We start from the raw sequence: 23,420 nt of genomic DNA, 5'->3' as shown, positions 1-23,420 counted from the left end.
AAATTGAGTTCAATCCACACATTTGGAATGAAGTTAAAAATATAGACTGTGATGTGTTGGTGTGTGTGAGGTAATACTGGGAGAAACATTACTACCTATAATTACTATGAAACAGGAATGAAGCTAGTGAGCAGGCTTTTCACGGGGAAAAAATAATTGTGAACACATATAGCTTAAGAGAGAGAGAGAGAGATTCTAATTGGGTTTCAGAATTGGCCATGCTGACTTTATTAATTAACTGTGCCACAGTTGCTAAACAGGAAATCTTGAATGTTTCTCAAACTTCCTTTTTCCTATACTACCCCACATGGTCATCATATGTCGCATTAAACTTTAAAAATAATGTCACATTTTAACTAAATATGCACAAACTCTATGAGTTTTTGCTTAACTGGGAGAAATGTTCTTGGAGACCCACAAAGAAAAGATGATTGTTGTTTGAATGAAGAGACATTTAAAGTGACAAATGGCCCTGGATCTCTTGTTTCCAGGAATGCACATGTTAGGCCAGGGAGATGGGGGTTCAGCTGATAGAGTACTTTCCATACCCACATGCAGCTCTGAGTTTCATGCTGAAAATCCATATCAAAATGCTTGGCATTGTGATACATGCTTGTAGTATCAAACAGGCACAAACATGAATCCCTGAAGTTCTTTGGCCAGCCGGCCTAGCTGAATCAGTGAGTTTGGGGTCACTGAGAGATCCCTGTTTCAGAAAACCAGTGTGATGGCACCTGGGAAAAACTGCCCAAGGTTGACTTCTAGCCTCTACATGCATATGAACACATACATGCACACACAGTGAAGAAAAGATTCCTGTGTCTAGTATAAAGCTATAGCTGTGGTGCTTGTTGGTAGCATTTCCCTATGCTGACTCCATACCTTTCCAGGAGACACAAAGGTATGAAGGTGACACAGTCGGAGCCATTTCCCATGCCTTCTGCACTTCTTGATGACGTGCTAGCAACTATACATATTCAACATGTTCCAAAGACAATTTCTGTAATGTCCTACAATGATTAGTGGAACCTATACTCTTGAGCTTGTTAAGAGACAAAATTGCAACATATATCAGCGCAAGATTTATTGGCCATGTCCTTAATTCTAACATCAAGAACATCTCATGGCGTGAAAGGTGATGCATGTTCCCATAGGATGAGCGGAGCTGCTTTGGAGATGAAGAGAACAGAAAGAGGGAGCAGACAGCTAAGCTGCCATTTGAAAGTTGAGAAGGAAGGGGTTTCTTTACCATGCTGGTTCAAGATAATTGGGCCTGTTATATGTAGCAGTTACGGTTTTCCTTCTTTTGTTTTAAATGAAAGTAGTGTGTATCTGAGTTCAGGGTGATTGCATAGCTCTTAGCACAAGTGACTCCCTTGTGGTTTATTCTTTTCTCCTGGAATCTAACTCAGGACCACTCCAGAACAATGCCAATCCATAACCTTGTTTAACAGAGTTAACATGCAGAATAAAATACTAGAAAAGAAACAGAAGTGATGCTTTCTTCCAACAGTTAGTTTATGGTGCTTTTAAGAACTTTTCATATAGCCATCGATGGATTAGCATGTAGGGTAAAATATAATCAGATAGGACAGAGACATCCAGAGAGCACTCTTGATTTCATCCCAGAAGAAACCAAGCAACCCAAACTCACATCATCTCTTTGGTACTTATTTGACAACCAAAGCCTTTACTCCAATAATCCCAGATAAACAGAATATTAAAAGAATACTTACCGTTTGGTTCTAAATTTTATGCATTGAAAGCTATAAGATGACTTTTGTTTTGGTGGTATGATAATTATTACCCTTGCCATATTTTTAGAATTGTGTTCCCTATCTCATATCCTATTAGCGTCAATTGCCAGTGACACTTACATCCACTTTACAAACAAAAATGCTTATGATTTCTGCAAGGCTTCAGAAGTCAATCACAGCCAATATTGGCCTAAGTAGAGCTCAAAGTTAGTTCTCTGTTTTCGCCACCATCAACTGAGGTTAGGATGCATCCTTTCCAGACAAAGAGAGAAAACATAATCAGGGATTTAGAACACTGTACCTCAACTGGATGTTGCAGGAAAATCTCATAGGAGGAGGTTTTAAAATTGCAGCTTCTAGGCTTCCCCTGCCATCCTGTTTCCACTGCCTTTAGTAGAAAGACTGACACAGCACGGACCAGGTGACAGTCAAAGGATGGAACGAAGTCCACCCCCATCGCCCCTCTAGGTAACAATTCTCATTATCACTTGTGGCTCCTCACATAGAAAGGTGTGAAGTAAACTTGTAATGAACCTAGGATCCTCCTTCCCCACCTCACCTTGTGGAACTTTTTATATCTAAGACTACTTTATTTATACTTACCAATCTTCACACAGAATAAATCATAAGACCAAAGAAAAAATCAGCATTTGTTTGAAAGTGGTGGTGTAGTTTCTTTGAAAGTTTACAGGGCAATGTTAAGTTATGGCTATCCAGCTCCTTAATTGTGTGATTCTGGGCAAATAATTTAGGTTTTTGAAGTCCAGATTCACTGATATCGAAGATATAATTTTAACTATAAATCATTTATAGTTATTCTTCTAATATCTGACAGAATCAGTTGTCAATATTCTTAAGAACACTTTTGTCTGAAAGTCTTACTATTGACTAATGTTTTAACTAAATGATTACAATTTACAATTTTTCTTTATGTTAAAGGAAATCACATATGAATACATTTGTTCGTATGTATTTGCCCCTAAACACCTGTTCTAACTAATCTGAGACCTATGTTTTTTATCTTTTTGAATAACTAAGAACTTTCTCATAAATCCTTCTTGATTTGCAGTATCTTGGATTAAAAAAAAATAATAAGTTAATGTATGTGTCTTGTCCTTGTGAGCTTCTTTGCCGTCTCCTCTCATAGGACAACTACTTGAAGCTTTAGCTGGATGTACTTGAACCCATAAAGTCATAGTTCATCCTTTCATGTCAAATGCATGGGTCTTGGGCAAACTTTTCATTTTGTTTACGTTGTGCTAATTTCCACTCACAAAGAAAGCACAGTGGTCCAACTGATTTTATGATCACTGCATTCTTTGCAATGAAGATAGATTTCAGGGTAAATGAGAAGAGGAGTTTTATTGTGCTATGTTGTCAAGTTCAATTACTGCCCAGCGATGACTTAGGGAATTCAGGACCCTAGCCAGATTCAAGACTCATGCCTATAATCCCAGCACTCCAGCACCCAGGAAGCAGGTATAGGCAGATCTCTGAGTTCGAGGCCAGTGTGGTCTGCAAAACAAGTCTCAGGATATCCAGGGCTATCCATAGAAACCCTGTCTCAATAAATAAATAAACAAGAAGGAAAAATTAAAAATTCAAGATCCTACAAAGGAAAGCAACACACTCACAGTGTCTAACTACTGTCACGCAGAAAAATATCAATGAAAACATGGCCCAAATTCTGGTTAAAACAGGTAAAATAGAAAAGTCAAAACTAAGTAAGCTTTTTTGAATAATTCATTACTATCTAAGCATAACCCTGAAGTATCATGGTAGCAGTAAATGTTCCACTGTGGCCTGGTTCTGCTTTCAAGAGCTGCAAGAATTCAACAAGCAAGGATAACAAAGCCTCTTTCCACCACCCTGGTCACCATTTCTCCAGTAAGAATTTGTTTGGCCCATTATTTCCATTGCCTGAAGACAATCATCAATGTTTGACAGTTATATCTACATACTATGTTATTATATCTTTATAATACAAATTACACCAAGGGAAAAAAGAGCAAAAGATGGCACGATCTTTCTGTAAGGGGAACCCCGAGCTTTTATTACCTGTATCGTATATTTCAGAAAGATTTATAAGCTACCTGCAGGTGGAAAGGTCCAGTTAGCAGAACTCAAGGAAGTTCCTTCTGGCTTAGAAAAGAGAAAAAGAAACAATACACAGAAAGCAATGCCTCAATCATCTGTTTATAAAACATCATCTCGCTGCTTTGGGTGGGCGACGCACTGTGCTAGAAGTTATGCAAGACTATGCAATTAAAGCGAAATAATCTCCCTAGGAAAGGGATTTTAAGGCTGCTGGGAGCATCATTCCCTGTCTCAGCATGATTTTCTGAGTTATATTATGTTCCTGTGACTGAACTAGGGAGACTTTGCCTCTTAAGAATAAAGTCTCTGCTCTCACTGAATGTGTGTTCCCAAAGGAAAGTAATGAACAAAGATAAATGGGCCAGCATTAGCTTGTGATCTCTGTACGGAAGGATGAGTATATGAGGTGCTGGTGTTAAAAGTGAGCTACCATTTTACTAGCAAGGTCCCCAAAGGATTGGCGGAGGAAACTAGGTGCAGGAGAGACCTCAGTCACTGAAGGGTCAGCCAGGGAAGGATCAAAGACTTGCCTTTCCCTGAGAGGGAAGCAAAATATATGTCCAGTGCCTGAGACGTCTGGGTAAGAAGGAGCCTTAGAATAGGAGGCTTAAGGCAGCTATCAGCGTTTACAGAAGTTCCACGGTGGATAAAGGGACTCAGCTTTCATTTGGAGAAGTTTGAGAGACTCTTAGAGAGGAAAGTGACTTAATCCAATGCATAATCTATATTTATATACCACATTATAATATACTTAATGTATACAACAGGTTTTCATGAGTTGTGCCAAAAAATATGTAATTCATATTTACAGCACACACGTTTATATATATCTGTATATACATATACATAAATAGTTACTCAAGACAAAGCATCTATTATTGGATAGTAACCTACCTTCCCCATGTGACAAGGGAACTTACGTGTTCATTTATCAAAAGTCCAGAGTATAATACAATATCCTTAATATTGTGCTCCTGTTGAACTGAGACTTGTAGATTTGTTTATTCTACATATCTGCTACTTTATGCTTTGATTCATGTTGTCTCACATCCTTTCCTATCTCCACTCCCTTATTAGCCACTGCTGCACTTCTATCTTGTATATTGGGTTTGTCTTCTTTTTCAAGAAAGTACTTCACATACAAGTGAGGTCAGATAATATTTTGCTCTCTCTGTGTTTCTGTCTCTCTCCCCACGTATCTTTCTCTGTGTGTGTCTCTCTCCCTAGCATATTAACTCCTTAGAAATATGGTTTTTCTATGAAGTTTGAAGGTAAGAGGCAGGGCTGGATCACTAAGAAAACTAAGAAAACCTAAGTATGTTAGTCTTTTGCTCACGTCTGTGACTAAATCCTTTAGAAAATCTGCCAAATGAGAAGTGGATTTGAATAGGCTGATAATTTTAGAGCTCTTAGTCTATAGTTCTCTGGGCCTGTCTTGAGGCAGACATATGTTTGTAGGAGCACATCACAGAAAACACTGTTAACTCATTGGGAACAGAAATTAGGGCTAAGTCTACGACCAGCTGAGAGTTGGTCAGATGAGCAAGATGAGGGCAGGAAAACGACCAACTGTGAGATCTTACACTATTAGAGCTGGAGAGCTAAAGCCTTTCAGGTAGAAAAGCATTCCCTGTAAACAGCCTGTGCTTTCCTTCCCTGGCCACCTAGACCCAAACAATAACACAAAATCTATATTAATTACAACATTGTTTGGGCCATGGCTCAGGCATATTCCTAGGTAGTTCTCTCATCTTAAATGAACTCATTTCTATTAATCTGTGTATCGTCACAGGACTGTGGCTTACTGGTAAGTTTCTGGCATCCTTCTCCTTTGGTAGCTACATGGCATCTGCCTGACTCTGCCTTCTTCCTCCCTGCATTCACTTTATTATTTTGCCTAACTATATTCTGTCCTGCCATAGGCCAAAGCAGCTTCTTTATTAACCAATGGTAATAAATCATACTCACAGAATACAGAGGGGAACCCAACATCAATTCCATTTTGACTAGCACAAGATGAATTTTTTAAGTATTGATAAAATGAGTGTTTTACCTCGCCTACAATGGTATTAGAAGGAACTGATAAGCCATATATACGTATATATGTATATATATCCATAAACCCTAAAATCTACACAGAAGTCAGACAAAGAAGAAGGGAAAGGTGGTCAAGTTCACAGCTTAGAGTTACTTTCACTTGATTTTTCTCCTTTTTCACTTTATGAGGATCTTCCTTCCTGACTGAAGAAACTAGTGTTAGAGAAATGGCATTTTCAATTGTTACCCGCCCTTCTAACTACCCCAAACCAAGCTCTAAATTTTACCAAGCCATTCTATGTTTGTATTCCAGTTCAGCAAAATACATATGTCTATATCAAACAGATTTAAAATGGAACAGAAGCATAAAACATCAACCTGTGCATTAAGGAGCTCATACTTACTCTGAGTAAAGAAAAGCTCCTATAGACTAATTAATACCCAATTAACACTAAGACAAAACAACAATAGCAAAAACATAAAATGAATACTTGGCCATTTTTAAATGAGTTTTAAACACTTTTGGAAGAAAAAAAGGAAGACTAAACTATTGCCTTAGCCTTCATTCTCTTATGTTCTCATTTGATCTCACTTTTGTCTTCAATAGCTCTAATTCTCAGTTTACACAGATTTCTAGACAGAGGACCTGAAAAATCTCCTCCTGGTCTTTTCTCTTGCTACATAATAATGTATTCTGATGGAAATACATTTGAATGTGACCTCTCCAAAGTTTGTTTCTAACCTAGAAGAGTTCAGAAAAGTAACTACTTTATTACAAGTGTCAAAAACAACATACACTCACCATTTAGAGATAAATGAATTAAGCATTAAAAAGGTAATGCTGTTAGGACTGATGACTCACACCTTTAATCCCAGCACTCATGGGACAAACGCAGGCAGATTTCTGTGAGTTTAAGAGCAGTCTGGTCTACAGAGAGAGTTCCAGGACAGCCAGGCCTGTTATACAGAGAAGACCTGTCTCAGAAAACAAAACCACCACATCAACAATGAGAAGAAGGTGGTAATGCTATTGGAAGAGGTAGAAATAGAGTTGGAAGGAAGTCATCATGTCTGTTTTAGTCAGGGGTTGAAATTGGGATACGGCTTATTTATTTTTGAAGTAAACATGCCAAGGATCACATTTGAAATACATTGGTCTTGATTGGCTGGGACTCGGCTTCCTCTGCTTTATATGCTGCTGCTGGCAGTCTTTGAAGACAGCAGGAACAAACATGTGCAAAGCCCTTTAGATTTATCAGCACTTTCACATTGAAAATCTCATTAGTTGTACACATCTATCCTGTGAAGTAGGCTAACTGAACAGACATCATCATCTTTGCATCATACATAAGGAAATGGACTCAAAAGCATGAAAGAATTTGTTGAATATTTGGTAACATATTCTGCAGTACAACTAAGGCTAAGATTTAAGGTCTCCTGATTCAGTCTCTATGTTCTAAGGACTATCTAAGCATAAATTGAGGCATGTTGGTGATGCAAAAATCAGTGCCCTCATGGTATAGAGAGGCTAGGATGATGGCAAGGGGGTAAGCAATTCAAATTATCCAAATGAGAATTTGAATAATTATTGTTTTATTGGGAGTGAAAATAAATGGAAATAAGAAGACACTATTCTTGTCCTCAAATTGTTCAGGCTCTAGCTGAGATAAATAAGAAAACAAATTCAGTACATGCAGTATCGACAAATCCCAGTGCCATTATATGGGATTTGTCTCTACTGCATGTACTGGCTTTTTGGGATCCTATTCTATTTGGATGCATACCTTCCTAAGCCTGGATATAGGAAGGAGGGCCTTAGACTTCCCACAGGGCAGGGTACCTTGCCCTCTCTCAGGACTGGAGGGGGAGGGGAGGGTTGTGGGGGAGCAAGAGGGAAGTGGGAGGAGGGGAGGAAGTGGAAATTTTGATTGTTATTATTTATAAAGTAATAAAAAATTAAAAAAGAAAACAAAACAGTTTACTGTAACATTGAGTTAATAGAAATCTATTCCGGTTACATTATGGTCACAAGAAGGATAGAGACTGTGGGATAGACCTAATGACAAATGCTAAAACAGATAAATTTAGTTCTTACTTTAAGGTCCTTCCCATGCTCTATCTGAATATTTGCTGCTATCTTATTGATTTTTTAAACCTAATAATGCGTTCTATGATATCTTATCCATTCCTACCTACTCTCTTAATTGGGAAAATGAATGAGTAGTGAACATGAGATCATCAGCCAAAACTACAGTTCTAAGTATTGGATTTGGTGGTGTTTGTACTCGCTCTTCTATCTCAAATATATAGTCTTTCCCTCTTCCTATCTGTTATAATTAAGTGTGGAAACTGAGTCTAGGACCAAATAATGCATGAACTTATTCAGCATTGGAAACAAAATAATAAGTATTTTTATTAAGAAACAAGTGCCACATGTACAAGTTTTGTCGCGGTGATCCTGGGGAAGAAGTTATGATGTGTCAAGGTATAGAGAGGCCCTTGCTGTCACAAAGATGAAGCAATCTTCACATTCTTTGGATTCCACATCTATGTCATGCCAACATTTAAGCAAAAGTATGATTTGGAATTGGGTCATTGGTTCACACACAAGAATCCTATCCTTTTTGAAGATACACAAAATCAGTCATTCAACAATGAATTTGTATATTAGTAGGAGGGACCAGCATGAAGGCTTTCTTTATAAATCTGCTGAAATTGTCTTGAAAATCGTCTTTAGGTGTGTGACCTCATAAGTTTTCAAGCTTACAGTGAAACTCTTGTGACACCCCCCTCTTCCACTCTCTACAATATTATGAGTGGCAAAGTTAAGTACTTACTACGCAGCAATGTCATTTATTTGAACTTTGCCACTGGCTCTTTATCTTCCCATGTGGAAGAAGACACGACTTCTAGAAGGAGGACCTCCTCCTAAAGCAGGTGGGCTTGCTTTTAAGTTACCCGAGAATATCCATCAGTTTCTCAAACTCCACTTCTGTCTAATAGTTTAGAAACAGATGCTTTCAGTTCATGAGAGCTTTCTACAGTGAATTCTGACCTGTGAAATTCCACCATATAGGACTTTTTCTAAGGATTACATTTTACATTTAGATGGGGCTATTTGGACATGCTGAGATAAAAATGGTTGCCTAGGAATATGCTAGTTTAAATCAAATTACTATATTATTGTTCTCAAAGGCAAATATAACTGAAACACATTATTAACATTTAGTAGGACCTTAAATGCATAATATGTACTTGTTGGAAGCATAAAGCTAGTGTAGATAGATAATGAGAAATAATAATGAAACAATAACATGACTATGAACAATTTATTTTGTATATTGTATTATAGATCAAAGCAGTTTCACATATATATACTAATGACTAACTTATATTGTAAATATTGGTGTGCTCTTTATATCCAAGTTATGTTGGTTTCATTTCAAACTATAGCTTCCGTGAATTTAAAAAATACATACATATACATATATATATATACATGTATGTATATATATATATATATAATTTTGCAAAGTAGCAACCTGAAATTTTAGCATGTTGAAATGTCCAAACCAGTGATTTCTGGAAACTAAGTGGTGCCTTACTTCTAATAGTTTTGAAACAGGCAATTTTGAAATAGGTAAATTACTCTACAGGAACCTTAAGGAGCTCCAGTTTTTCATCTGTTCCTGAAAGTGCCACCCATTATCCTGAAATCTGAGCCCTCAGACTTGATCTTATCCTTGAGCCTTTTCGCTTACACAAGCTTCGTTTCCTGCTTTCAGTAGTCACATGTAAAACCCAAAGTAGTCTGTGAATCTTACCAAGGAATTTTCATGAAAGTCATTCGATGTCCTTATAACCAGTCACCTTAGCACTTCCAATATCTTCTCATCAAGGAAAATTCACTGTTAAAACTTTCGTAATAAAAGCTCAACCAAAAGACAACAAGGGTTTTCTTTTATTGTAATATTGGAATTGTCTTCCTTCCGCATTAAAACATTCCAGCTGCCCTTTGTGAAGTTCTGAAAACAATGATTGATTGACATTATTAAACCAGAGACTAAAAATCTTGGTACGGACTGACCCATGGGGACACATTACTACAATTCTGTTTAAAATAAAATAATAAAAGGGGCGTCTCCTAGGGGGCAGAAGTTGGCCTCATTTTCAAAATTCATTTGATTTGTCAAAGTCACCCAGAGAAGTTCTTTGAAGTGGTTGGAATTGGCTATCAGAACCAAACTCTCTCAAGTGTCTTGCCTTTGGGGTTTGTCTACCCGGGTTTCCCAGTCCTTGGTTGAACATTAAAGTTCTCACAGGGATATAATGATGATTATAACTTTAGTAATCTGTTCCAGTAGGGGATGAAGCCATTTCTAAAAGTCTCTTTATGTCCTTTATGTAGTATCTTTCTTTCAGTGCTTCTACACACACCACACAAATACACATGCACACACATATAAGACATTCACGTGCTCTTGTCTACTTTTCTTAATGTAGATCTCTTAAGTTAGTCTCTGTAAGACTGACACCATCTCCCTCATGCACAATGCATCCTGATCATCACTCTTTACAGACACTGATGCTGATGATGCAGAAGCTTTGATATTATTACTAAAAATAACATTAGTTATTCTTCCACTCACTGGGATTATTTTAACATCCTATTGTAAACCAAGCAGTTTAAAAAGAAAAGAAAAGAAGCAAGAACACAGAAGACTCATGAAACAATGTTGTCTGCTGTCACTCTGGTATACCTTATGAAGCATATCTTCTCAGGCAAGGCCCCAGAAGCACAGTTTGGGAACTGCTATACTTTATTGCAATTCCTTTCACCACAGGCTTCACCACACACACACACACACACACACACACACACTATACACACACTATACACACACTACACACACACACACGCACACACACACACACTATACACACACTACACACACACACTATACTTGACATTAGGAAGTCCTGTGATGTGTTTCACCCCTACTGGAAAAGCATGAAATGAAACTCAGTTCCTTTATCCCACCCCAAATTGGTTTTGTCTTGCTGATCTCTCTACCTAACCCAGCTCTTTGTTCTGTTTTTCTATTTTCCCTAAATGCAACTTATTTTAAGCATGTTAACTTGATTTACATGCCGACCATTCAGGGGTGATAGACAATATCCACCTTCACTTTTAAATGTCTGCTTAGGATGTACATCCAGACTGCACGCCCTTTTTATTTTATTTTTTAGAGAAACAAAACCAAAATGCAACTTTCAAAAAATAATTTGAACTTGTTTTCAATTTTGGCTGTCCCAAAAAGGGGAATCAATTATCCAAATTTAAAACAAGCAAATAAAAACCAGCAAGAAACACCATGAGTACAATGCTGTGTCCCCTGACTGCTCTGTCTGTACCTTCTCAATGTGTGCATCTGGTTGTTCGTTTCTTTTTTTAAAAAAAAAAAAAATCTTTTTTTGTTATTTCCCCTTCTTGTTTGAAAATTAAATGTTTTGTATTATATATCTCTCTATATAATATATCAATGTATTTCTTTTTAATTGCTAGATCTTATCTTTAGACTTGATTTTATCTAAAATAATGAGAAAAAGTTGTAAATTGTTTTCTGCAGTTTCTCCCCCACCTTTCTTTAACTTGGAACAACTTCAGCCGCAGAACCCCACATCCACATCTCTCAGATAAGCCAGTCTCATGGGCAGTAGTACAGATTATGGGTGGCTTTTGGAAAGTGGATGATGTCATTTGGAACACGCCATTTCTGTATAGAGGAGTTGTTAGCAGCCCAGGACATGGGCTCTCTGCTTCAGCATTACCTCTCACCGTCTCGGTGTGTCTCTCAATGCCCAGCTGTAGATGGGGCTGTGTGGCTGCCGGTGAAGTTGTTCAACTGGAATGCATAACTCAAGTCTCCTTAATTTTGCTTTTAATCTTTGGATCTTATTAGTAATATTACTTCATGTACTCTGTCTATTTTGAGTAGGAGGGAAAAAAAGTTTAAGTGTTTTTATGATTTGAAAAATCTTACGATGAAACTGTAATGATCTTGGAGTAATTGCATGTTGAAGAAGTTGCAGCTTAGGGTGTGTGAGATTGTCAGTGTTAGAGTTCTGTTCTTGATTTCCATAGATGGGCATGTGTAGGCTCATTTGTTTTTGTATATTGCCCATCCCTTCCTTACAGCCAGAAGCTCTAATGCAGCTAGATCACTCCGTGCCGCCCTTACATGGACATGGCGACTCACTTACACATTTACTCCTATCATCGTCATCTCCTGTGTAGTACACTCGTAGATGCGACCCTCCCCCTTTCCGCACCCTCCCTTCCCATGCCCCCCCTTTCTTTAGCATTGTTACAATTTATGTGATGTCATCCATTCCCCAAAATTAAGGAAAAATCTAAAATTTGTCAAAAAGACAATAAGAAGCTAAATATATATTCGAAAACTTACAATGAAGAAATTCATTCAAAACCCTATAGATGCATAGATTTTTTTAAGAGGCAAATTATAAAAACAGTTTTTTTTTCACTTTCAATCATAGCGATCAGAGTTATTTTAAATTTAACATCTATGCCCCCCTAAGTCCCCCAACGTAAAAATTGTTGAAGTGCAGATTTTTTTTCTTTTCATGTTCTGTGGTGTGAATGTATGTGTTGTTGCCTCCCTGTATCACTCTCTGTTGTAAATTATTATATTTGAAAAATTAGACATTTTGCTCAAAAGTTTTTAAGGAATGACAACAACAACAAAAAGCAAGTCACAAGAATGTGGCAATTCTGTTTGTCCAAGAGCATTCTTACACAACTTTCTTTTGTAAATTTTTCTTTCATGCCAAAAAACATGCGGGCAATTTGTTGATGTAAGTTGACTATAAATTAATATGGTATGCTTTCTGTTGTAATTTCAATTATTTTGCCTATGTTGAAATATTCTCTCCCTCTTTCCCTCTTTCTCCTTTTCTCTTTCTCTCTTAGCCAAAACAGCTTCTATAGTTTTATTTTCCTTTGCTTTGTATTTTTTTTTTATTGTGAATGCTTTGGTATTATTTGCAATCCTTCTGCTTGACTTGTTTTGGCCTGATTTTATTTTGTACTATATGATTTTGAGAACAATATCAAGTATTTTATTTTACTTGTGCTTTTTTTGCTTAATTTTCACTGTTCTGATTTGTGCTGAATCACATTCAATAATCAATAGGAATTCTACTTTCAGTTAAGAAGATAGTCATTTATCAAACTCAAGAAACCTAGTCTTTGCTTGAACTTAGTTTTAACTGCTAACTTTAAAGTCTTTACAAGACTGGTTATTCTAAAGTGGGGTATTAAAATTGGCTACAGCATATGGGAGGCCTGTACACCAGATCTAAAAAAAATTAATTTGAGTTAGTTCCAAATATTACTAGTGGTAATTTTATCCTTAATTTAATTCCTTAACAATATTCAGGGAAATCAGGCCTTTATCTAATTTTCTTTCAGCGAAGGGGAAATAAGGTACTCTCAAGTGACTATGGTAGAGTGGTTCTCCAGGATTACGCTATCATCTTCACCACAGGCTACAAAATCAATTTTACTCAGAATAAAGACATCAAGAATCCCAGGTGTTTACAGTGTTGTGCTATGATATTGATGCCTTCTAAAGTATACAACCAACTTCTGGCAAAAGCACATTGCATTATGCATACACAGAGAGAAGGTGCAAGCATTCCCCTTCCCTTCTTCCCTTCCCTCCTCCCCTCTCTTTTCCTGCCCTCTCCTTTGTCTCCTTTCTTCTCCTCCTCCCCATCCTGAAGGATTTAAACAGGTAAGCTTCCTAGGGAGCTTATGATTGTTTCAAGAACACTCAGGATGGTTTTCGTATTTCAGCTTTTATTTAGAAAAGATCTGGGTAAGTACCACCATTGTATAACTATGGATTGAGAAAATGCCTTGACCTTGAGGTTGTTGGACTCGGTGCAACAACTGCACGTCAGAAGCACAGGGCTTGAGGGAAGCACCATGAAACCTCTGTAATGAACAAGTGATTTGTTTCAACTTTAGTTTCAGGTATCAATGTTATCTGAAACTGTTATAAGAAATATCAAACTGGTGAATAAGACGTGTTTTTAGCCCGTGAGTGGGCTCAGGCTCTCTTCCCCTCTGTTCAAATGATTTCGTACTGGTTTACAAACCAGATTCCCAAAAGGGGTGTTAATATACCTAATTGTATTAAAAAGCTCTTATGTTTTCTGAAGAAGCCATCCATTTTATTATAGGCTAATCATTTATTTTCAAATACAAGATCTTTGAACTTGTATTTGAATGATGAATCTTTCCACAATGTCTACATTTATCTCTAGAGCCCTGTGTAGTTATGTCTCTGAATATGAAGGCACTCCACTAAAACTGACAGATAAACTCATCAATGATTGGAATATTAATAAAACTAGTAAAAAGCCATTCTGAGTAGCAAAAGTCACTATAGTAAATACTCAATGTGTGGTGGCTTGTAATAGGCTCTGTTATTATTCCCATTTTCCTTGGAGTTGAAAAAAAACTTATCAAGTCATGTGGCTCATGAGTGTAATTCCAGTATTAAAAAGAGTCTAGGCAGACTGACTTCAAAACAAAAGCTCTTAAGTAATAAGCAAATGAAAACTTCATCTGGCATTCTCTAGTTTACTACACATAATTATATCAAGCAGCTGTACATATATAAAAGTAAAAAAGAAAAAGAAAGATTTGGTAACCTTTCAGAATTAAAATATTTCCAGATGAACCATTTGCGATGTTTTTAGGGGCTGGTTTACTTAAAGAATTACATCATGTTAGATATAAAGTTAGATATAAATTATCTCCAGTGAGACATTTGCATTTTATTATTATTTTTTCCCACCAATTACTGGCTATGTTTTGTCAGATACTTTTTTTTTTCTGTAGGTCATCAATATAGAGCCATTTAATGGTTAAAAGCTTCAGCATCTCTGCATGTGGAAGGACTCACTCCTATGACTCCAGATATGTAAACGAGTGTCTTAATGGAGCCAGTGAATTAGAATAATGCAAATCAGAGATAAAGAAAAGAATCCAAATGAACATAACAGAACTCCCTTAATTGGAGCACAGAGTCCTCTCTAGGGGCTCCCTGCTTAGCATCATTGTTTTTGTATTTCTGTGACCTCTCAGAGACAGCTGTCTCCGGAGAGGCAAAGGCTGGAGCCATGTTGAAACTTGATGCTGTTATTTTATTTTTATTTTTTATTTTTTTGGTGACCCACTGCATGCACCATCACCAACAACATCCTCACAGTTCAGAAGAGCTCTACTGAATTTTTAATACACTGTCTTTTGCGATGGCAGACAGACCCTTTGCTAGATATCAGCCCTAGAGGCATGAATTATATATATCTATAAATATACTCATAGAGCAAAAAAGCGGGGCAGCCTTCAGGGCTAAAATAGACCTTTTATATCCCTAGTGAGCTCTCTAGTTTAAGGAAAAGCACAGCCTTGTCCAAAAAAAAAAAAGTATGTTCCTGATTTTAAGATGCTAACATTAAAGGAAACAGATAGTTCTTATTCTCAACCAAAGGAAACTTCCAGAAACCAGAAACAGCAGAGAAAATTAGGATTTTAATGTATTCCAGGTTTCATGTCACTCCATCTGTTAGTTTTAGACTCCTTGATTGTGTGAACACTTTCCTAAGCTTAGACACAGGTTTATAATTATAGAGTCTTTGTGACGGAATGGCATGTTGTTAGCTATTGCGTCCCTCCTAACCCTATCACCTTGGATCAGTTGACATGGAGGGTTCCGACCACTTCTCTGACACTAACATCTCAGTGTGCTAATGTCTCTGGGAGACAGGCTTCTGGGCATACTTGTAAGCAATTATTTTGATTGGGTTAGTTGAGATCGAAAGACTGGTCCCCAGTGGGTATCATCATTCCCTGGGGCAGGAGCATGGACTGTATAAAAAAAAGAAAGTAAACTGAATGCGAGCATCCATTATTACTGATTACGGATACAATGTGACCAGTGCCCTGAAGCTCCTGCCTGTTGTGGGGTCAGCCTTGTGAACCAAATGTTTTTGTCTGCTGCCGTGTAGCTAGCACAGGCCTCCGTGGATGATGGGCTGCAACATTGAACTCTGAGCTGAAACAAATCCCTTCTCTAAACTGCTCCTGTGGGAGTATTTTATCACAGCAACAGGGAAGGAAACAAAGACAGCCCCTTACACAAAACAGCACGGTCAGTCAGGTCTGTTAGTTTGTGACTAGTTAACTGGCTGCTTGGAAGGCAGAGGCTTTTTTGCTTGAGCCCAAAAGTTTGAGAGCAGCTTGGGGAACATATGTAGATCCATTCTTCAAAACAAAACAAGAGGCATAGTTTGCAACAAACCTGTGCATAGCTTTCTTGTTCTTTAAAACTTATCTCAATTAGTCCTAATAGCAAATACAATGTATATTCTGTAGAAAGGATTGTGAGGCTATTTATTCTGTACACGTTCCGTGCAGACAGTTTGAGGTTAGGGTGCATTTCCTATCTGCAATCGCTCGAATCCTTGACTGCGGAGTCCATAAATAGAGAACTAACTACACACTGTATTTATTTTAATTCCTAAAGACAAAATTTCATATAAAAATTGATTGCAGAGCTAGGGAGTTGGGCCAGGGCTCACAGTTTTTGTGGTGTGACTATAAGGAGCCAACTTCAAATACCAACAAGCTGGAAAAGGTCCTGTGTGTGCCTCTAACCTCAGCACTGTGGAGAGCTGAGACAGGATGGTCCCTGGGGCTTGGTGGTTGCCATCCTAGTAGGGGACCATGAGCTCCAGTTTCAGGAATAGGCTCTACCTGAGAGAAATAAGGCAGACAGTTGTAGAAGACATTATAATACACCTCTATATACACGAATATGCTATACATACAATCACACATGCATACTCACATACACTAGATAAAAAAGATAATTAATGGAATATTTAAACTTAATTATATACCCAACTTGTGTACCTACTCCAGGTAGTTCTCATGTCCACAGTTACCTGAAAGTTTTTTTCCTGTTCTAATTCCCACTTGTAATAATGAGCCTCTCATGCAAGCAGCTTGATTTCAAACTCCAGGCAGTCTTCCAATTCCTGGCAAGGCCAAGTGAGAAGATTGAAAAAACTTCTATGATTTGAAGCGAGTAGAAATCAGAATATTTGAGCTTCAAATTTTCCTGGCAGAGGGCATTTTTTCTAATGTCTTATCACCTCAATCAGGGTTAGTAACACAAGCATTGCAAAAAAAGGAAAAGTTGGATGATTTTGAAAGATTTTCGCATCTTACTTACTTGGGATACAATACCCATCATTTTATTTTAAAAACAAATCGCTCTCACTTCACTTTGGAACTCAGCAGCCTATTAGAGACTCTCCATTAGCAAACCTTAGAACCCTCTGTCTGTACCATTGGGAAAAGGTGAATTTTGACTTTGTTTTGAAATCAGCGGTGCTTGCTGGGCTGTTGGATAAGAAGAGAATAGCAAAGGAGAATAGATTGATTCAACTGGAAGGTGAACGGGTTTTGTAAATTTTAAACAACACCGTGAAGCTTTAGCAAGGGTTGAAGAGAAAACAAACAAGTCGAATTTAAGTCTTCAGGTGGGTGCTACAGGTGGTTGCATCGAGGGACAAATGAATGCCCTCTGGAAAGGATGAAGATGGAGATCCTGATTCCTGGAAGGGCAGGCATTTGCATTTATGATTTAAGTTAATTACTTCCCAACAAGTCAGATGTTCTTCCTCCTCAATCCAATTTCCTCCCTTGCTTAAGAGGTATATTTTTGTTATGACCTCAAGGAACAAACAACTCAGATTTTATGTTGGTAATGAAGCTACATATTGAACCTTTGTTCCAGTTAACCCAGATTAAATAGAACCGAAGTCTAGCCACAGGGCAGCAGGTAGGAGCACTTGGTTCACAAGTCCGACCCCAGAACCCACAGAGCTGGTGTCTTATGTTGTCATCTGTGCACTACTACAAGTGGAGATCGGACAGGGGAGTCACCTGGAAGCTTGAGGACCTGCTAGCCTAGAGTACACACAGCAGCCAACAACAACAAACAAAACAAAACAAAAACAAATTCTGCCTCAAAAATGCAGAAATCCACAACCATTTCTAAAACACACAGGCTTTGGCATATTTGTGCCCACATTCACACACACACACACACATGCACGCAGGCACACACACACAGGAAGAGAGGAAAAACATCATCTGGAAAGTAAAGTTGCCCTTCTTATCTTCAGCTGTGAGCCTCCATTTAAACACTGACCCCTTCCCAGATCACCTTGAATGTAGCATACACTCCCTTCTCCCCACCACTAGGAATATAAGAAAAATAGTTCGTGCAGGACTAGATTTTAGGGCTATCTTTCCTTTAGGGAATTGTGCTCCAAATCCCATTTATAAAAACTAGCAAAAGTGTGTAAATTATGTATTAACTAAGTCACAAGGTATATGAATTATATATGTTCACAATGTTAAAAAGAAAAAAAATAGGCCTATTGGTCTAGCAAAAGAAACCTGGGGCTCTGAAAACCCCTCAAAGATCATCTAAACTCTGAGTGTTAGAATAGAAACTCGAGTTGAGACCCCAGACCACAGACATCTTGAAGCTCTTGGGAAGATGCTTGTTTACTTCTTCCCCTTGGAAAAAATAACACTATCTGTTTAGGTGAGAAATAGTCATGCTACTTTCTGTTGTCCTTCCCCTTCTGAATGGTTCTCAGAACTCACACAAGCATCTCCCTGACCTGTCTCTTTCTGGGTAACACAATTATTGGCTAAGGAGGAAGGCAGACAAAGGTTTTTACTGTGTTTGCTGCCAGGCCTTCTTTTTAACATACCTGGGTGGCACAGATGAAGTATTTCTGAAACCTGGCTGGTGTTTAAAGATGCATGGTGAGGGATGCTGAATGGAAGAGTTCTAGGAATGGATCTTTATAGAAATTATCTTGGTAAACTGTCAATTTGAAGATTTGACTCTCTGAAATGTCCCTGGACTTTGCAGTATTAAACCTGCTGCGAATCCCAGCCTGGCTTTGTCACTGATGGAGGAGGGTACTTCAACAACGGACATATTTGTTAGCAGATGCTCAGACACTAGCCACCCTCTCTCAGGAAAGTAACTAGGAAGCAATAGAGAAATGGTACAGGGGTGTTTGTTGATACATCCATAAATAAAGCTCACTGTGTATGTATATACAACCATACATGAAGTCTTGGTAGTATGTCTAAGAACGTGATTAACTAAGATCCTGGAACTAACCTCTTTGAATTTTGTCACTATAAATCACTTGAGAGTATCTTTAAAAATCTAAGACACTGCGGTGGTGGCGCACACCTTTAATCCCAGCACTTGGGAGGCAGAGGCAGGCGGATCTCTGTAAGTTCGAGACCAGCCTGGTCTACAGAGCTAATTCCAGGACAGGCTCCAAAACCACAGAGAAATCCTGTCTCGAAAAACCAAAAAAAAAAAAAAAAAAAAAAAAAAAAAAAAAAAAAAAAAAAAAATCTAAGACACTTATTTCCAAGGTTCCAAATTTTGGGTGTGCAGAGGCGTATAATTGGTTCTGTGTCAGCCTGGAAGAACAAGTCAGAAGTACCCGTTATGTAGATTCAGGTCACTTCATAGCCATTTCAGAGACATCGCCTCTGCCCTGCCCTCATTAGAGTGACGATGAACTGTGTTTATCCTGTACTAATTATGTCTTTTTTTCTTTTCAATCCCAGGAGGTGAATTAGTTATTCCTCTTCTTGTAGAAGACCCTTTAGCTACCCCTCCTATTGCTACACGTGTACCCTCCATTACACTCCCCCCTACCTTCCGCCCCCTCCTCACCATTATTGAGACCACCAAAGATTCCCTGTCCATGACCTCTGAGGCGGGGTTACCTTGCTTGTCGGACCAAGGCAGCGATGGTTGTGATGATGATGGCTTGGTGATATCTGGGTATGGCTCAGGGGAAACCTTTGACTCTAACCTGCCCCCTACTGATGATGAAGATTTTTACACCACCTTCTCCTTGGTAACAGATAAGAGTCTTTCCACTTCAATCTTCGAAGGTGGCTACAAAGCACATGCGCCCAAGTGGGAATCCAAGGACTTTAGACCTAACAAAGTCTCGGAAACTAGTAGAACTACAACCACATCTTTGTCCCCTGAGCTGATCCGCTTCACAGCGTCCTCCTCGTCTGGGATGGTGCCCAAATTGCCAGCTGGCAAAATGAATAACCGTGATCTCAAACCCCAGCCTGATATAGTCTTGCTTCCGTTGCCCACTGCCTATGAGCTAGACAGCACCAAACTGAAGAGCCCACTAATTACTTCCCCCATGTTCCGTAATGTGCCCACAGCAAACCCCACGGAGCCAGGAATCAGACGGGTTCCGGGGGCCTCAGAGGTGATCCGGGAGTCCAGCAGTACAACAGGGATGGTCGTCGGCATTGTGGCTGCTGCCGCCCTCTGCATCTTGATCCTCCTGTACGCCATGTACAAATACAGGAACAGGGACGAGGGGTCCTATCAAGTGGACGAGACGAGGAACTACATCAGCAACTCGGCCCAGAGCAACGGCACGCTCATGAAGGAGAAGCAAGCCAGCTCCAAGAGCGGCCATAAGAAACAAAAAAACAAAGACAAGGAGTATTATGTGTAAACACAACGCCTATCGTATGTGAATTTAAAACAGATTCATATACACACACCTGAGTACTTTGACAATGAGACTTAACTTGTCGGATGTGTTCTGTGAGACGGGGTACACCATGACTGTGGTGGGGAAAGCCATTTTTTAAAGGACACATACGATGGTGTATCTCTCTGTAAAGTTCAGCCATGCTGCGAGGTTGCAGCCATGGCTCGGAGACAGAAAGTTCTCTCTGCCCTGCTGTATCATAAAGCACACGCTTAGCGCCCTGGAGCAAGCCCATGACTCCATGCGACTTTGGATGCTTCCTTCTCTCCAGGACCTTTTGACAGGGGTAGAAGACAATATGACTTACTTGTTCCATAACTGCAAGTGAGTCTGTAATGATGTTTGTGAATCTTGACTGTAACAATGTTGGGTTATTTTTTGTTCGTTTGTTTAATTATGTAAAAAAAAAATAACAAAAAAATGAGAAAAGAAAAATGCTTTAAAAAAATCAAAAAGAAAATAATACAAAAAAACCAGAAATAACGTTTATCTGGTTTTGGCTAATGTGAGTGTAACTTTTCAAGATCTGAGGGGAAAATGGCTTTTGGGTTTTCACTTATTTTTTTGACAATGACTGCACATATGAAGAGAAAAAAATACTCAGAAAACAAAATGTATGAGACTCTTGCCATATGAACTCAAAAGCTACCATGGCATTCACTCCACGTAGCAGGTTGTAGTAGCTCTAGAATCTGTTGTTTGTTTCCTAATGCTTTGATGAACCTATGGGGTGGATGATGATCTACTTGAAAAGTGGCTCCCCAAGATCTAATTTCAATGTTTGCCACTCAAACCTCGAACAGACAGGTTTGGGGCCGGTTTTATCAGAGCTATTGGTTTCACTTAACAAATACTGTCCCTGTCCATCGACCCAAATTGTGTGAAAGGGGAGAGAGAAGCCCCACAAATTGAAGCAGAGCCTTTCCAAGGGAAGGGCAGGGGGTGGACTGGATCTGTGATTGGTCGAAATGCATGCAGATAAAGAAAAGACAATACTAAGGTCTGTTTCAACAGACTGCAGGGGCGTTCCCAACTTGTAACACAACCACAAATGCTCACAACGAGCCATGTTGTGGCCAAGTGTGAAAGTCAGTTCTTTCCCCACCTCCAACGTGATAATGGTTTCCATAGCGGTTTGATTTTGTAGCCTGATGTGAATAAATCTCTTTCCATCTCCTTCATGTCGCCCTTCACCCATCTTTTCTAAAAACAGATAAATAAATGAATAAAGCTGCTGTGACACGCAAAAGGAATTTAATAGTATAATATATATAAATAAATATATATACAGATATATTTATCATGGTATGTTTGACGGGATGACTGACACAGAAATCTGTTCAAGTCTTGAAGTGGAATGAGAATGTTATTTTAAAAGAAAAAAATAACAAAACAACAAAAAAGCGAACCTTAAAATGTGAAGAAAGTGTGAGTTTTCGTTTTGTCACAGTTAACTGTGTCAAAGAGAATTTAAACAACAACAACAAAAACTTCTCAGATTTTGTTTACATATTTTACTACATTTTTGCTGGTATAATTCCTTAGTCACGTATGTACATACCGCTTTAAGAACTGTTATTTCCTTTCTCTCTGTTTGTTTGCTTTGTATCCCATTCTGTCTCCTTTTTATAAAGAGGAAACAATGTACACGTAACAATAAACTGGTTTTGTGGCCATAGCCATTCAAACAGCAAGAAGATAAAACAAGGCACATATTCGCATAAAGGTGAAGTGTGTCTTCTGGAGGGGCAGACATAAATACGATTTCTTTTGTACAGATGAAAACAATCAGCCGTCTAGATTTAGAAATCTACTCTTGCTGGTCTTTGTAAGTTGCATGAATATTTGACTTTGAAAAATAAATCTTAAAGACACGGGGCAGAAGGCACAGTCTAAAACAATGGTAGCCTTTACTGATGTGTATGGAAAGAGATGTTCCTCCTTATCTGAGATTTCAATGTGTTAAGAGTTCTCATTTTTGTTGTCATTAAAAAGACAGAACTATAAAAGGATATCAAAGCACGATTTTCGATCAATGGCCCAGCGTATATGAAGTTGATTATATCTCGGTGTTTGTGATGGATTGCTGTTCTTAGAGTCTTGAGGTCTTGTGAACTGATCTCCTGCTTTCTTTCTTTACATTTTTTAAAAGTCTGAGTAAAAACTCATCTGTTTATTCCTTTTCGTGTAAGTTTCTATTTGGACAATTTTACGGGAACTTGTGCATTCTGTATGTGAGCTTTCATTGTTTTCCTCGCAGACCCTCAAGGAATTTCTTTCATGATGTTGTGATGTTCCTGCTTTTTCTTTTTCCTTTTTACTTTTATTTCCCATTTGCTTTTTCGTTCAAGGATATGCTTAGCAATAAAATGTTCTTCCCAAAACCCCTGTGTTATGATGCAATTTTATTTTCTTAAATTTGGTAAAAGATCTTGCACACAGCTAAATAAGCCTTCTTTTATTAAGAATCAAGGAAGCTAGAACCACATACATGTTCTAGAGACTGTTCTGACACTTACTAATTACGGAATGACCCAAGAGGCATATTTATGGAGATGGATTATCTTCACTCTACCTGAAGACTTTGTGTTTAGATTGCTATAATGGAAAAGGAGGTGGAAAAGTCATGTTCCAGAAGGTAAGATGTCAGAAGCACTGTTTTCTGAAAAAAGATTCCTGGATGTTATATTTTCAAAAATGTTTGCTATCTTAAGTGTTTTCCATAAGAAACTTTGGAGGTTGTTCAGGAATTGTATTCAGACATAACCTTATAGAGAAAGCTTTAAATAT

At 38.3% G+C, this 23,420-nt stretch overlaps 1 protein-coding gene across 40 annotated transcripts in view; it reads left to right on the top strand.

Annotated features, from left to right (window-relative positions):
- Nrxn3 (neurexin 3) overlaps positions 1-23,007 on the top strand; it is a 1,560,627-nt gene extending 1,537,620 nt beyond the window's left edge. For 20 of the 40 annotated variants that reach the window (XM_057782543.1, XM_057782542.1, XM_057782540.1 and 17 more), the window contains one exon: positions 19,969-23,007. In XM_057782543.1, the coding sequence (XP_057638526.1) occupies positions 19,969-20,591 (623 nt within the window). In that variant the 3' untranslated portion in view covers positions 20,592-23,007. Of the gene's footprint in view, positions 1-12,090; positions 12,768-19,665 lie in introns of all 40 variants that reach the window. The other 20 variants (XM_057782568.1, XM_057782567.1, XM_057782566.1 and 17 more) reach the window with 3 other exon arrangements.
- Positions 23,008-23,420: the final 413 nt, after the last annotated feature.

The sequence above is a fragment of the Chionomys nivalis genome, chromosome 10 (assembly GCF_950005125.1).
Source record: "Chionomys nivalis chromosome 10, mChiNiv1.1, whole genome shotgun sequence".
Classification (NCBI taxonomy): Eukaryota; Metazoa; Chordata; class Mammalia; order Rodentia; family Cricetidae; genus Chionomys; species Chionomys nivalis.
This window is presented reverse-complemented; position numbering and strand designations above follow the sequence as displayed.